Below are 14,261 nucleotides of genomic sequence, written 5' to 3'. Positions count from 1 at the left end.
CCCTGTGAAACTGCCTTGCCAGTCATCAGCCGGTTCCGTGCTTCTGACCTCGTTGACTCAGAACCAAGCTATGAGGAGTCAGGACCCCCCCCCTCCAGTCCCCATTTCTGTTCAGAGCAAGCTGTTCCTGCCCTCTGCTTTAGTCCCCAGCATCTCCCTTACTACAATTAGCTGCCTCTCTGCCTCCCAGCCTCTGTGCTGCCAACCCAAACTGCTTTGCGCTTACACGGCTGGGAGCAAGAAAGTCCACCAAAAGCTGTGTTCCGTGCCCTCTGTCCCCTTGCTGTCATCTCCTTCTGTCCCTCTCTAGCTGCCCTTTGGTTTGTGGTGCTTGGGGTTGGTCTGTCGTGTGCTGCTGGTGCTGTTGATAATTGGGGGGGGGGGTGGATATTGACACAGCACCTCACATAACCAGGCTGACTCTGTGGCCTCCATCACTGGCACTCTCTGCCTTCCTTACCTTGTCTTCTTAAGCCCAGCATGTAGTGTACACCTGTGATCCCTGCCTGGGGATAGTAAGGCTGTAGGCTCAGGAGTTGAAAGATGACCTAAGTTATAAGACATAAAAATAGGAAATAAAAATCTACAATAAAACCTAACAAAGGAGTTCTCCTATAACGGTCATGCTTGCCCATGCCAGACCCCATGTTTTCAACCCTTGAAGCCAGGTAACATGGACATCTTCCACTTCCGAATGGAAGGAACTAATGACCTTTACACTGGTCAGCCATGGGATGCTGGGCCTGGGAAGAGCAGTAAAGGGAAGCCAATGCATGATGAACAAAGGGAGCCCCAGGAAGCAGTTGATTCCGCAGAAGGATGGCGCTAACGTTTCTCTCTGGGAAATTAGAGCAGCATTCTTTTCAGGAGGGAGCTTGAAGTTCCAAAGCAGGGACAGCACCACAAGCCAAGCTGAAAGGATGAAGGTGAGAGCCAGCAGAGACCAGACAAGGAGCCAGGCCAACTGTCCCCAGCCTCCCCATTGCTTCCATGTTGTGGGAAGCGCCACACTGATTAAATCGCCTCCCGCTGTTTGACGGAGAACCTGTAACAGGCTGTGACTTGTGCTTCTTGCAGGCGACCATGGTTCTGAGCTCTGCATCCTTCTGGCTGGGATTGTTCCTGGTTCCAACTGCGTGTCTGATTGAAGACGTGATGTGGCGAGCGTAAGTACCCAGTGATGTCATGCCGTCAGGCCTTGCACCTCTCTCCTTGCCGCTGTCTCTCACGTGGGGGCTATGGGAATTAAGAAGAAACAGGGCTCCTAATGCTTGCCCCCCAAAAAAAGGTTTATTTATTTATTTTGGGGGACATTGTTTAAGTTTAAGCTTGTGCTTTATTTTGATAGCAGAATGCAGAGGCAAAGGAACAGAGAGCAGAGGTCACCTGACAGCCAGTAGGGCCATTGCCTTGTGTGTGACTATTAGTCTGTTTCCAAATACAGACGCATCTCATCACGGTTAGAAAACACGACCGAAGACTCTTTTCACACCTTAAAGCTGATGCCAAGCAAGCCCAGATAGTGCCTGGCTCGCAGCCCCGGGTACAGTAGAAAATCATAGGCATGTCAGTCACTCCCTTGACAGAAGGGAAGGAGGCCTCATCCTTCTCACCAGCTCACCGCAGGAGCCCTGCCAATCAAGTCTTCTCAAGAGCTGTAAGAAAATCGCATCACAAATATAAAATTATAATGCAGATTACATGGGAATTAATCCAAACTTGCTTTCTGTTCCTCTGTTTTCCATTCATACCTTTCCTAAAATATAAGAGAAACACTGATGTCCCAAGAGAATCTAGCCTCTAACTTCATTCAGGAGATGAGATGGCTCTAATGCCCGTAGTACTGGTGTAGGTTCAGATGGGCCCAGTTCCTCCTAGAAATATGGCCAATTTCCCTGAAAACTGAGACTCCTAGCTTGGGCAAACCACAATTATTTCAGGGCCCTGAGGTAGCAAAATGAGATTTTTAACCCACGCCTTCCAGGAAAAGACATCAGGCCTCATTTTTATATCTCTTCATTCCTCCCACACTCGGCAGGAGTTATTCTTGCCTGACGGGGATATCTTTTGAAAAAGTCTTCATTTGGCCACTGTCTTGACAGCTGATTATGCTGGTGCAGAGAGGGGGAGCAATAATTTTTCTAGAATGAATATTTTGCTTATGTTTATCTTCTGCTAAGTTTTTCGACTACTACCAAAAAACCAAATCATTTTAAATTCTTAAATTCATTTGCTAACTAACCAACTGCTTCTGTTTTGTCTGCTACGACTGTGTTCTGTAAACGGCACAGTTGGAACCTTCGGGATGGCTAAAGCCAGGAAAGAAATTTCCTTAACCTACAAGACGCCCTGTGAGGAAACAGTCATTCCATCACATGTTCCTTGAGCCAGTAGGCCCAGTTTTGACACAACGTGTTTATTCCCTAGCTGAGTTTGTACAGCTCTGCAAATAAGTTAGCCTCAGGGCTGAGCTTCTTCTTGACTTGGCTGCGTCTGACAGGAAGTAATTACGGGTTTACAAATTCGTCCCCAACTATCTTAATTCAGCTATCTTAAATTAATGTCACAAAAGCAGAGTTTTATTGAGGCTCATTCCTTCTGCCAAGCGGGTCTTCAGCAAAAAGTATCTTTGTTTCATTCCAACAAGAGTGTTTATGGGTTGCAAGGGCTCTGCCTTCCCCTGTGTCTCCAGAACCCCTTCTAATACATTGCAAGTACAAGTTCTCTGTCACTAGGAAGCAGACAGATGATCTCCTGCCTCCAGCAAGATTTGTCTCGGTCCCATTTGTAGGACCCAGGCTATAAAATTAGCACCATTTACATTTTAACGATGATAAATCAGATGATACGACTTCCCGCTCAGGCATATGGGAAGAGTAAAAATCACTTTCTCTTCAAGGAGCTTGCCAACTGGGTTCCAGCCGGGACCAGAACCCCACAGAGAGGTCTGAGGAGCCAGCAGGGAGGGCTACCCTTGCTGGTTGTATTGTTGGGTCCTGGCAGGGGCTGCCTGCTGCCTGGCAGGGTTGGTAAGCACAGCTTTTCCTAGAAATGGCATCCTATCATTTGGCAGAGCCAGAAGGGGCCCTACTGACTTACATAACCACTTTCTGAATGCATTTTGTTCTTGCATTATTGAGAGGAGCTAGAACAGTGTATTAAATTAGCCCAAAGTTTATGCCCATTTGTGTCTTTGTTTTTTTGTTTTTTTTTGTTTTTTGTTTGTTTTGTTTTGTTTTGTTTTGTTTTTTTCTAGACAGGGTTTCTCTGTGAAACAGTCCTGATTGTCCTGGAACTCACTCTGTAGACCAGGCTGGCCTCAGACTCACAGAAATCTGCCTGCCTCTGCCCAAGTGCTGGGATTAAAGGTGTGCACCACCACCGCCCAGCATATATGCCCATTTGCAATATCTGCCTGATGCCTAAACTTCTGCTGTCCCCATCCTGAAGAACAAGAGTTTTGTGAATGTATATGGGCCCATATTATACTGGGAGCTGGAATTTGCCAAGGCCAGTGAATCCGGTGGCTCCTCCCAAGGACAGAAACTATGTGGTAGACTGATTGCCCCTGGCAAAGCCACAGAGCTCCCCTGTGGCCCTTGTGTCTGCACTGCAGTTCTGCAAAGCTTTAGAAAACGTTCTCCACACTCCCACTGCCCACCATGCTCTACACAGTGGTTCTCAACCTGTGGGTCGCGACCCCTTCGGGGATCACATATCTGATATTTACATTAGGATTCGTATCAGTAGCAAAGTTAGTTATGACGTAGCAATAAAATAATTTTACGTTTGAGGGTCACCGCCACACTGAGGAACTATATTAAAGGGTTGCAACGTCACTGTCTACATCCACCCATCCTTTGATCTCTGATGTCTCACTCTCTCTTTCTCTAACACAGCCCTCACACTAACAAAGATTCTTCCACTGAGCCCTTGTTTGTTTCGTTTTTGGGGTTTTGTTTCAAGATAAGTTCTTTCTGCCTAGTCCAGGCTGGCCCTGATGTTAAGATTCCCGTGCCTCAGTTCATGAGTGTTGATCCTGCAGGCACTGCCAAAGGCTGTCGCCCTGTCTTTCTTACAGAGCAGGCCTGAGCTTTTTGAGGGGACATCACGAGCACCTAAGAGGTTGAGTGACTCACTTCTAGGCACCTCTTACTTTCTTTAGCCAGCCCCTTATCTCCATTCCAGGACCTGGGCTGCTAAGAGTAAAAAGAAAGAGTCAAGATGAGGTCATTCACTTTTCCCACAGTTTGTCAGCTTTCTGGATGAAGGTCCATTGTTAGCCTATCTGAAGTCAGATTTGGAACACCATAAAAAGCCTGCCCTATTATTTCTCAAAAGTTTGATGAGGGCCCAAATGGCCCTATTGTTTATTAACATAATTGACTCTCTGTGACCCCTGGCTAATGAGGAGTCTTGTTAGATGTGTGGAGTGTAAACCGTGCAGAACTGTTTTAATATCTGTTAGCCTGCGCTCTCCCAGAATGCTCACCTGTGACAGCGTAAGCAAACTGCCCAGTACGTATGGCTCAGCATCCAGGAGAAACTGGTTACTGTCACGCTCTGTAAGCGGTGCAGGGCTCAAGGCCACCGACCACGGAGGAACACGCTTCCTTTTATAAAACTAGTCTCCTATCTTTTTCACTAGGCAGCATACAATACATTCCCCAGTCCCAGAATGGCTTCATTTCCGGATAGTTTCAGCTAGGTAGTTAAATGGCAATAAAGGCAATTTCTGTGTACAAATGGGCCTTGATTGTATTTTAACATTCTAACCAAACCAATTTCTGTAGAAGCACACTGTGTTTCCGCTCTCAGCCACGGAATTTGCTGTTTCCAAATGGCTGGCTGTTTTTGAGGGCAAAAGAGCGAGCTCAGATGATAAGTTTTAGAAACAAAACTACGAGATGTTAAAGATGCCACCCCAAGCTGTTTTTTTCTAAAGTAACCTAGGACATGAAAGCAGAAAAAGGCTGGGACCAGGGGAGGTGGGCTAGAAAAGGTAGTGAGGGGCTGAAAATGATTTTACACACACACACACACACACACACACACACACACACACACACACACACGTGTGTGTGAAAATCTCACAGTAAAACCCGCTCCTTTGTGCAACTAAAGCTAATACAAAAGACAAAAGTCCCTTAAAACCTAGAGATGCATTTTCCTGCACCAAAAAGCTCAGAGTGAGCTTATCTCTTGGCCCCCAGATAGCTTGAGTCTCTCCCTCCTGTAGTCACCTACTGTCTTGAATGGGATGAAATTAAGGGAGCTGGGCCACTGTGGGAAAGACACAGATAATAATCTGACTTCCGAGCTCTCAGTGAAACGTGACCACACACCAATGGCAAATGCATCTAGCTTTGCTTGATAGCGGGTCCGTGTGAAATCACTACACACGTGTGTTCCAGGGAGATTTAACCCGCTTTTCTACCGACTTCAGCCCTTAGTAGGTCATCCATAGTACTTGAGGCAGTGCTTTTAAATTTCTGACAGCCTTCTACTCAAGTGCTACATGCCTCCCTCGGCTTACAACCGAGGGCTCTCAATGGGGGCTGAGTTTCAAGCCTAGCTCATAGAAGCCAGCCTGGCATTGCATCCTCAGAGAAAACAGTGTTTCTGGCTTTATGGAAACCATTTAAGCAAGCCATTGCTCTCCCAAGGCCAGTGTCTGCAATGCTGGGTGTCACGTTCTTTGTTTCTTGGCCTAAGCTTCAGGTTCCATTATCCTATGCCCATTCCATGTCCGTTCTTCCTGTCTCAACCCCCAGCAACTTTGTCCCTCCTGACCCAGAAGACAGCAACGGGGCTAGCCCAGAGGTGCACTGTCCTGTGCAGAAGGGAGGCCAATGTGGGGAAGCATGCCCACCCTAGTCGAAAGCGACTTTGGAAGGTGGAACATGTCACTTTGTTTATTATCAACACAGGAGCATTTAGCAATACTGGGCAGCATACATGTAAATGTCCTTTCTCTCTCCTGCAAAATATTGGCCATATTCTCACTTGTTGTTTAACTTAAAAATTCCATGGCTCCCGCTTTGAACTTGGTATTTTATCGATACTGAGCCTCAGAACTCCGTTCGAAGTAATTAAGGTATCATGTGTTAAGGCCTGTGTGGTTTTGACTTGTTTACTCTGTGGGGAAGGATGGCAGGCACATCGCCCATGTCTTCCTGCTAGTACTCCATTAGAGATTAACATGAAGTGCTGGGTGACCCGCTGTATCTCAGCAGGTCCACTGTCCTTACGTGCAGAGGACTGCTGGGAGGAGCAAACCCCATCTCCCAGTCACCATTTCCTCTGCTGAGCAGTCACACTCAGTTATTTCTGGGTCCTAGCCTGTCTACAGCTTGGTGAAAGGAAAACAGAAAAAACTCCTTAAACACAGCTCATCAGCATGAGGATGTGGCAGAGCCATTCCTAAGTAGACCACCGGCACTGCTCCCTTAAGATTATCCTGACTTTCTGTACGCAGCGTTTTGTTTCCTTTCTCTAGCCTACTTTTTTCCTTTTCCTTTCTGTTGTTGTTGTTGCTGGTGGTGGTGGCGGTGATGGTGATGGTGGTATTGGTGGTGATGGTGGTGGTGGTGGTGGTGGTGATGGTGGTGGTGGTGGTGGTGGTGGTGGTGATGGTGGTGGTGGTGGTGGTGGAGATGGTGGTGACAGCGGTGATGGTGGTGGTTGTGATGTCGGTGATGGTGATGGTGGTAGTGGCGGTGATGGTGATGGTGGTGTTGGTGGTGATGGTGGTGGTAGTGGTGGAGATGGTGGTGATGGTGGCGGTGGTGATGGTGGTGATGGTGGTGGTGATGGTGGTGGTGGCAGTGGTGATGGTGGTGGTGTTGGTGGTGATGGTGGTGATGGTGGTGGTGGCGGTGATGGTGATGGTGGTGGTGATGGTGGTGATGGTGGTGATGGTGGTGGTGATGGCGGTGATGGTGGTGGCGGCAGTGATGGCGGTGATGGTGATGATGATTGTGGTGATGGTGGTAGTAGTGATGGTGGTGGTGGTGGCGGTGATGGTGGTGGTGGTGGTGGCGGTGATGGTGGTGGTGGTGGCAATGGAATTGCCAGGAATTGAGCCTCAGGCCTTGTTCAGAGGGATAAATGCTCTACTAACTAAGCTACATTCCCAGCCTATTTCTTGTTAAATCCCATTTCTTCATCTATATGTTTCCAACCAGAGGATCAATTTTAGTTTTGTGTAGTTTTGCTTAGTTTCAAATTTTAAAATATTAATGCATAGACATAAGATTTGTTTAATGAGGAAATAGAATGGAGAGAGAGAGTTAATAAGCTGGGGTGGTGGAAGGGTCATTCAGTGACAAAGTATTTGCCAAGTGTGTACCATGCCAGGGCTCAATACCCAGCATAGCCAAAACAAAAAGAGATAAGATGCCTTGAAACCAGAAAGTTGGTGTCTCTTTTGAAGACACCACCTTGGTGATGACGATGTCATTTTCAGTTCCACCGAGTGTGCTTGGCAGTGGGGTACAGCGCAGGAGCTAAGTATGTGTGTTCAACAGGGTAGAGTTTAGCTTTAATTTAGAGGAACCTGAGACCGACAGATTATTTGACCATTGCGAGGGATTTCATTTAGCCAGTAGTGGGTAATTCCTCCGCTACCCAGGAGGGACTAAGCCTCAGGCCAGGTTTCTCACTGTGGCAGGAAACCAGCCCTGGGTTTCCTGAGTAAGCCACAGCCAGAGGAAGATGGGAAAGCTACACTGGATGTGTATTGATTCCAAACCTCAGACCAAGGTTTCACACTGAGAGCATGAATTCTGATATCTTAGACCTCATCTCTGCTCTAGCAGTGGCTCTTGTGAGGGTAAATAGGGAGGCAAGTGCTGCTAACTCCGGTCCCTGTGACCCAAATGAGCAGGAAACAGGGACCAGAATCTGTGCAAAGAGAAAGGCTTAGACTATCTCATGGGCTTCATAGCCTACAGCAGAAGCTCTAGGGACCAACTCTTTGATCTTCGGGCCTCCTCCTGTCCTTGGTTAGAATAGCCTGGTCCCCAGCTTTTATGGAGTAGGACACCTATGTTTCACAATCCAGGTCTCATCTGAGATACTCAGGATGATTTGGGCTGGAGAGGTGAACCCCTGTGACATGCCAGCTTGTCCAGAGGGTACCTCGCTGTGCCAGTGAGGGTGTCCAGGGGGCATGTTGGTGTGCCAAGGAGGATGTCCAGAGGGCACCTTGGTGTGTTAGGGAAGATGTTCAGGGAGCACCTTGCCCAGGGAGGGTATCCAGAGGGCACCTCGCTGTGCTACGGAAGGTGTCCAGGAAGCATCTCGCTGTGCCAGGGAGGGTGTCCAGAAGGCACCTCAGTGTGCTAGGGAGGAGGATCAGAAGTCTTCGCAGCTATGCCACGGTCACATGCCATCTTCTGTTTCTTCTGCTCCAGGACCAAGCACACCTGCAAAAAGACGCTGCTGGAGGAGGTGCAGGAGCTGGAGACCAAGTCCCGAGTGATGGGGAAGGCAATGCTGCGAGACAGCAATGGAAAGAGGTGGGCAGCCCATAGAGTGTTCTCCTGTCCCCCGCCGTCTCTTGTTTCTCCTCGCTGGCTAGCTTTCAAGGGGAGCACGGTGGGCTCCGTTTCAGGCATCCTGATTACTTGCTAAGAATGCGGTCGTGATGAGCTTCAGATTGCATCTTCTCAGAAGCCATGAGAATCGGAGTTTCTGGGTCACTGGGCTTGTCCCCAGGTAATAGTCGTGGTTTTGTTGGGTTTGGGATGTCGACCAAACGGTCTTGTGCATAATCGACAGCAGATCAATATTTTCTTAAAGGGAAGGAGGTGGGATTTAGAGCAGATTCAAGAGACAGGCCTTTTGGTTTCAGGCCCAACCCTGTTACCCAAGGCTGAGTAAGTAGAGGGGTATGTGGTTAATGATGGAGAGCCTTAGTTGTCCATAAAAGTTTTGTTACAGTCTTCGTCAACAGACCTGAGGGGGTTTCCTCTTTATTTATATTTTATGTATGTGGGTGTTTTACTGACACGTAATATATGTCTGTGTGCCTCGTGTGTGCGGTACCCACAGAGGGTACCAGAGGGTGTGGATATCGCACCCAGAGGCCAGAAGAAGGTATAAGATCTGCTAGATCTGGAGTTGACGAGATGGTTTTGTGAGTCACTATCTGGGTACTGGGAGTTAAACCCCAGTCCTCTGTAAGAGCAGCCAGTGCTCTTAGCCTCTGACCCATCTCTCCAGTCCCCTGAAGGAGGATATTTTTCATGAATTATCACAACTTAGTAGATTTGAGAAAGGTTGAGAACACTCTTGGCATATGTCTTAGGGTTTCTATTACTGTGAAGAGTCACCATGACCACAGCAACTCCTATAAAGGAAACCATTTAATTGGTTGGCTTACCGTTTAGAGATTTAGTCCATTATTGCCATGGTGGGACATGGCTGCATGCAGGCAGACATGGTTTTAGAGGAGGAGCTGAGAGTCCTGCATCTTGATCCAGAGGCAACAGGAAGTGAACTGAGACATTGGGCGGTACCTTGAACACAGGAGACCTCAAAGTCCACCCCCACAGTGACACACTTCCTCCAACAAGGACATGCCTACTCCAACAAAGCCACATCTCCCAGTGGTGCCACTCCCTATGAGCTCATGGGGGCCAAATGCATTCAACCTATTACAGCCTAGAAGTTGCCGCTTCACCTCCTTGGTCACCAAGCTGCTCGGTCCTACACTCAACAGGTACCTGGGAGGAGTACACGTAAGTTCTCTAATCAGGATAAATTTATCAGGAATCTGTATGGTTCTGGGCCAAGGATCAGCTGCAGTGTGGAAAGATGGCCTTGTTTAATGCGGAATGTCTAGAAACTTTTGAGTATTCTTCTCCTAAGTGACTGGAAGGAAATCTGTAGCTAGCTTCTAATGAAACACAGAAATAGAAGTACTTCTAGAAGTTTCTACTTCATGTTATGTTGTATTTGTTAGAATCTTTTACATCAATGGAATCAAAGATACTTGGTTTGTAACAAAGGGGCTTTTGGGCTGGGAGTGTAGCTCGGTCCACAAAGTGCTCGCAGGCAAGCATAGTGACCTGTGTGTAACACCAAGCCCAAGCGTGTAGAAAGCCAAGCATGGCAGCACTTGCACGCCCACCACTGGAGAGATGTCTGGGTAAGATGATGCATTAGAAACCTCACCACGGGAGGCTCCATGAAAGAAGTCAGTGTAACACACAGTGAGGGAGCTAGACATGGGTATATCCTGGAAGCTCCTTGGCCAGCTAGTCTTGCCTAGTGAGGAACCAGTCTCCAAAAATTAAAGTAGAAGGAATGACACCCAGGGTTGTCCTCTGGCCTACACACACACACACACACATACACACACACACCTGTTAAGAGTCAAGCATTTTGGGTTTTTAGAAACATTGTTTCAAATAGCTATAGATGTTTCAGGGACAGCTTCAGAGCATGCAATTAGCATTGTAGTTTTGGCTTTGTTTATGGTTTACTTTTTTAAAAAAATGTTTTATGTTTATTTATTTTATTTTGTGTATATGAATGTTTTGCCTGTATATATGTATGTGTACCATCTGTGTGCCTCGTGCTCTCTGAGGTCAGAAGAAGTCCATGGACTGGAGCTACAAATGGCTGCAAGCCACCACGTGGGTGCTGGGAACTGAACAAGTGCTCTCAACCACTGAGCCACCTCTTGAGCCCCCATGGTGTACTGGCTAATGAGTGAATGCATCAAGCACTGTGTTGGTATTTATAAAGCAACAAAACAGAAATCGCTGTCTTCCGTAAGCTTCGAACTGGGACTAGGAATGTAGCTCAGTGGTAAAGCGCTTACCTAGCCAGCCCATAGCCCTGGATCCCAGCACCATCGCTGGAAGAAAAACAAGAAACAATCCTATTGTAACATGGTGACTAGGTGGCAGGATTCTTCTGTATGTCAAACAATTTAGACGCAGTACTCAGTACCTACAAGATTCCCATCCTCAATGTTCTTTGAGACCTGAAAAGTCATAGCCATAGGCTGCAAAAGCTGGAGTGGGGAACTCAGGCAAGTTGAGGTTGGTGAATAGTCACAGGGATAACATACACAAAAATGGGGTAAGCACAGTTGTCATCCTCAGAATGCCGTGGACCCTCTTACGTACCACAGATTCTCAAGTCTACGTGAGATCGCTAGACAAGCATACAGAATATCTAAGTAAAGTAATTGTCAACTCTAATGAGATACACCAGAGGAGAGCATTTCCTATACTGTGGTCTGTGTTTGCAGATCTGGGCGGGGGCTTCATGTGGCCCCAAAGTTTCTTTGTGTGGCCTGCACTTGGCAGCATGAACAGTCAGAGGACCATCTGGCTGGGACCATCCTGGAGAGGGATTGGGAAAGAGCTTAAGGTATAAAGGGCCCAAGGGAACTACAGCAGTGCATTGTCAGGCAGAGAGCACCCCTGTAAAGACATCAATAGAGATGGGCAGACACAGACCCGGCTCCACCCTAGTCTGCAGGGCCACAGACACTCCGCAGAGATCTGGAATCTGTGTGACCTCTAGCTGAGCCGTTAACTGTGTGCACCTGGACAACCCAGGAGCGAAGTCACACTGTCTGTTCATCGGTCATAGACTGCTAATACTTAGAGGGGAAGAGGGAGGTGTGTGAAGTAATATGGACAGCTTGAACCACTATGAGAGTGCAGAGTCTCAGGTGTGGGTTCAGCCAGAGAGGCGCGTGTGGGAGGGAGCTGTGGACTGTTGGCCTGAAAGAAGAGAGAACCCCGTCCTCCTTCATAAAAAGATGGGCTCCTTTCTGCTTTGTTTTCTGTGCTATACTAGGAACTGATTCAGGGCCTTGCGTATGCTCCATCCCTGAACTACACAAAACCCTTGGATTTTTCAGCAAAAAGGGGACAGAGACACAGCCACAGCATCAGGCATTCACCCTCAGCAGCCTAAGGAGTCTCCCTAGTCCAACCAACCACTGTGTCAGGCATTCACCCTCAGCAGCCGGAGGAGTCTCCCTAATCTAAGGGAACTCAGGCTAAGCCTGGATTTGTGGCTATAACTCAGAAAAAATTCTCAGGCTTAGCCACTATGAAGCAGAATTGGAGATTTGTAGTAAAGGTATTTTAATAGAGTCTCGAGCGTGAGAATTAGGAGAAGACACTGAGAAAGTCATCCCTGTGTGTAGGCCTCTGCTTCTCAAGGGGGAGTGGGAGGAGACACGATTGAATGTCTTAGGATTATTCACAGATGCCATTTCGGTGGCTCTGAAGTTCCATTTCAAAAATTTTTTAGGGACCCTCCCCCTTTACTCTCTTGATAAGAGAAATAATAAGGTAGTCGGGTGTCTTGGGCTGATTTATAATCTGATAAAGTAAGAGCCAGGAGCCACTAGGGTTACACAAGGAGTGCAGTCCATGTCCTTTCTGTGTCTGTTGAGTCTCTGGTCAGATTCCTGCAGGTTTGCAGTAGTTGATGGCTGTTGGGATTTCTGCTTCGTGGCTAAGGACAGGCCAGTGAGTGGGCCTTTCTCTTCTCACTGAGGTGTTCCTGCCTCTCAGTCTCGCCTTTAACATGTATCTTCCTGTCTGTCTAGTGGCAGGATGGTGGGCCTGTGCCGTCCTGCTACACCACAGCCAGCTTTCTGTGGCAATGGGCTTTGGGCACACGGGGAAAGCACCCTACCCCCTTCCCAGACCTTGTGAATATGTTTTAAACATCTGCCAGGCATGGTGGCACACACCTTCAATTCCAGTACTCAGGAGGCAGATGCAGGCAGATCTCTGAGTTTGAGGCCAGCAGGCAGATCTCTGAGTTTGAGGCCAGCGTGGTCTACAAAGCAAGTCCCAGGAGAGCCAAGGCTACACAAAGAAACTGCCTCAGAGAGAGAAAAAGAGAGAGAGAGAGAGAGAGAGAGAGAGAAGAAAAAGTCAAATAAATAAGCATCCACTTAGAAAAATCTACCCCTAAACATTCTAGCAGATCTCAAAAGGCAAAATTCGTGTGTGGTTTTCTAATCGCTGCATTTGAAGATCCATGCTCCTAACCTAGGGTGAGTTTCATGGCTGTACTTGCTGGGATTATGTGTGTACATCTAGGTGAACACATGTTCAGAGTGAGCGCACCACCACAAGGTCAGTCGGTCCTTTTCCTTATTGTCTAGCACTTCATTCTGGGATTGCTCACCAGGGTGGTGTGGGGACCCCCTGGCCTCCCCAGTCTCTACCAGTTGTTTTTCTCCCTTCTAAGGCCACCAGGCTTGCTGCAGGCGGTCTGCCTACTAGAAAGTGGAGGCATGCTGTTCTCTTCAGGAGGCGATTTCATCCACTTGACCTCCTGAGAGCTGCTCCATCCCTGTTCTTTGATCACTTTTGTTTGCTTCTTCCACACCTGCTTGGATGCCTGGGCACCTCCATGCTGGAAGGGACTACTGGGGGATGGGCAGAGGCCTTCCCTTGGAAGATATTCTAGACTCTGGCTAAAGTATTTATCATACTGTTTGTTCTTCCACCCTATCTGACTGTCAGTTCACTTCCCCTGACTCTGTGTGTGTGTGCGTGCGTGTGTGTGTGTGTGTGTGTGATATTGGCTCATAGAGGAAGTTCCATACATATTAGTTGACTGACCATCTGGATATGCAAAAGTCCAGCTCAGTGAGGTGACAGTAATGAAGGAAGGTGACCTGGGGTCTGGTTTGCTGGCTCATCTTGGAGGTGGCCACAGAGAAAAAGCTGAAAGAGATTCAGTTACTTCGTTTCCAGACCATTGCTCTTAACAGTTGAGACTAGAGGAATTGGAGAGTTAGCTCTGTACGCCCCTCAGACTCCTGACAACCAACTGTAGCTCTAATGAAGAAGACCCCCTCTTCTAGGATCAGCAGATACCTGAGTTCATGGACATGCTAGTACACAGGCGTGCATGTATACTCATTATTTGTAAATAGCAAAAATAATTTTTTTAAAAGAATATATCTAAGGGGTGGTGACCTAAGTTCGATCCTTGGGACTCACATGGTAGAAGGAAAGAATCAACTCTCAAAAGTTGTCCTTTGGTTGGGCAGTGGTGACACACACCTTTAATCTTCAGCACTTGGGACACGAGGGCAGGTAAATCTCTGTGAGTTCAAGGCCAGCCTGGTCTACACAGAGAAATCAAAAAAAAAAAAAAAAAAAAGGTGTCCTCTCTGATTTCCACACATGTGCTGTGGTACACCAAAGCACATACATTCAAATGTATATGTATAAATTTAAAAAATGAATATATATATA

The 14,261-nt window shown here is 47.5% G+C and overlaps 1 protein-coding gene across 7 annotated transcripts in view; it reads left to right on the top strand.

The window, feature by feature from the left end:
• Atp8a2 (ATPase phospholipid transporting 8A2) overlaps window positions 1-14,261 on the top strand; it is a 577,323-nt gene that overhangs the window by 522,596 nt on the left and 40,466 nt on the right. For all 7 annotated transcript variants that reach the window (XM_087912148.1, XM_087912155.1, XM_087912154.1 and 4 more), the window contains exons 34-35: window positions 1,078-1,166; window positions 8,418-8,522. In XM_087912148.1, the coding sequence (XP_087768274.1) occupies window positions 1,078-1,166; window positions 8,418-8,522 (194 nt within the window). The remainder of the gene's footprint in view (window positions 1-1,077; window positions 1,167-8,417; window positions 8,523-14,261) is intronic.

This window comes from Myodes glareolus, chromosome 12 (assembly GCF_982192425.1).
Source record: "Myodes glareolus chromosome 12, mMyoGla1.1, whole genome shotgun sequence".
Taxonomy (NCBI): domain Eukaryota; kingdom Metazoa; phylum Chordata; class Mammalia; order Rodentia; family Cricetidae; genus Myodes; species Myodes glareolus.
Note: the sequence above shows the minus strand (reverse complement) of the source record. Positions and strands in the feature narration are given on the sequence as shown.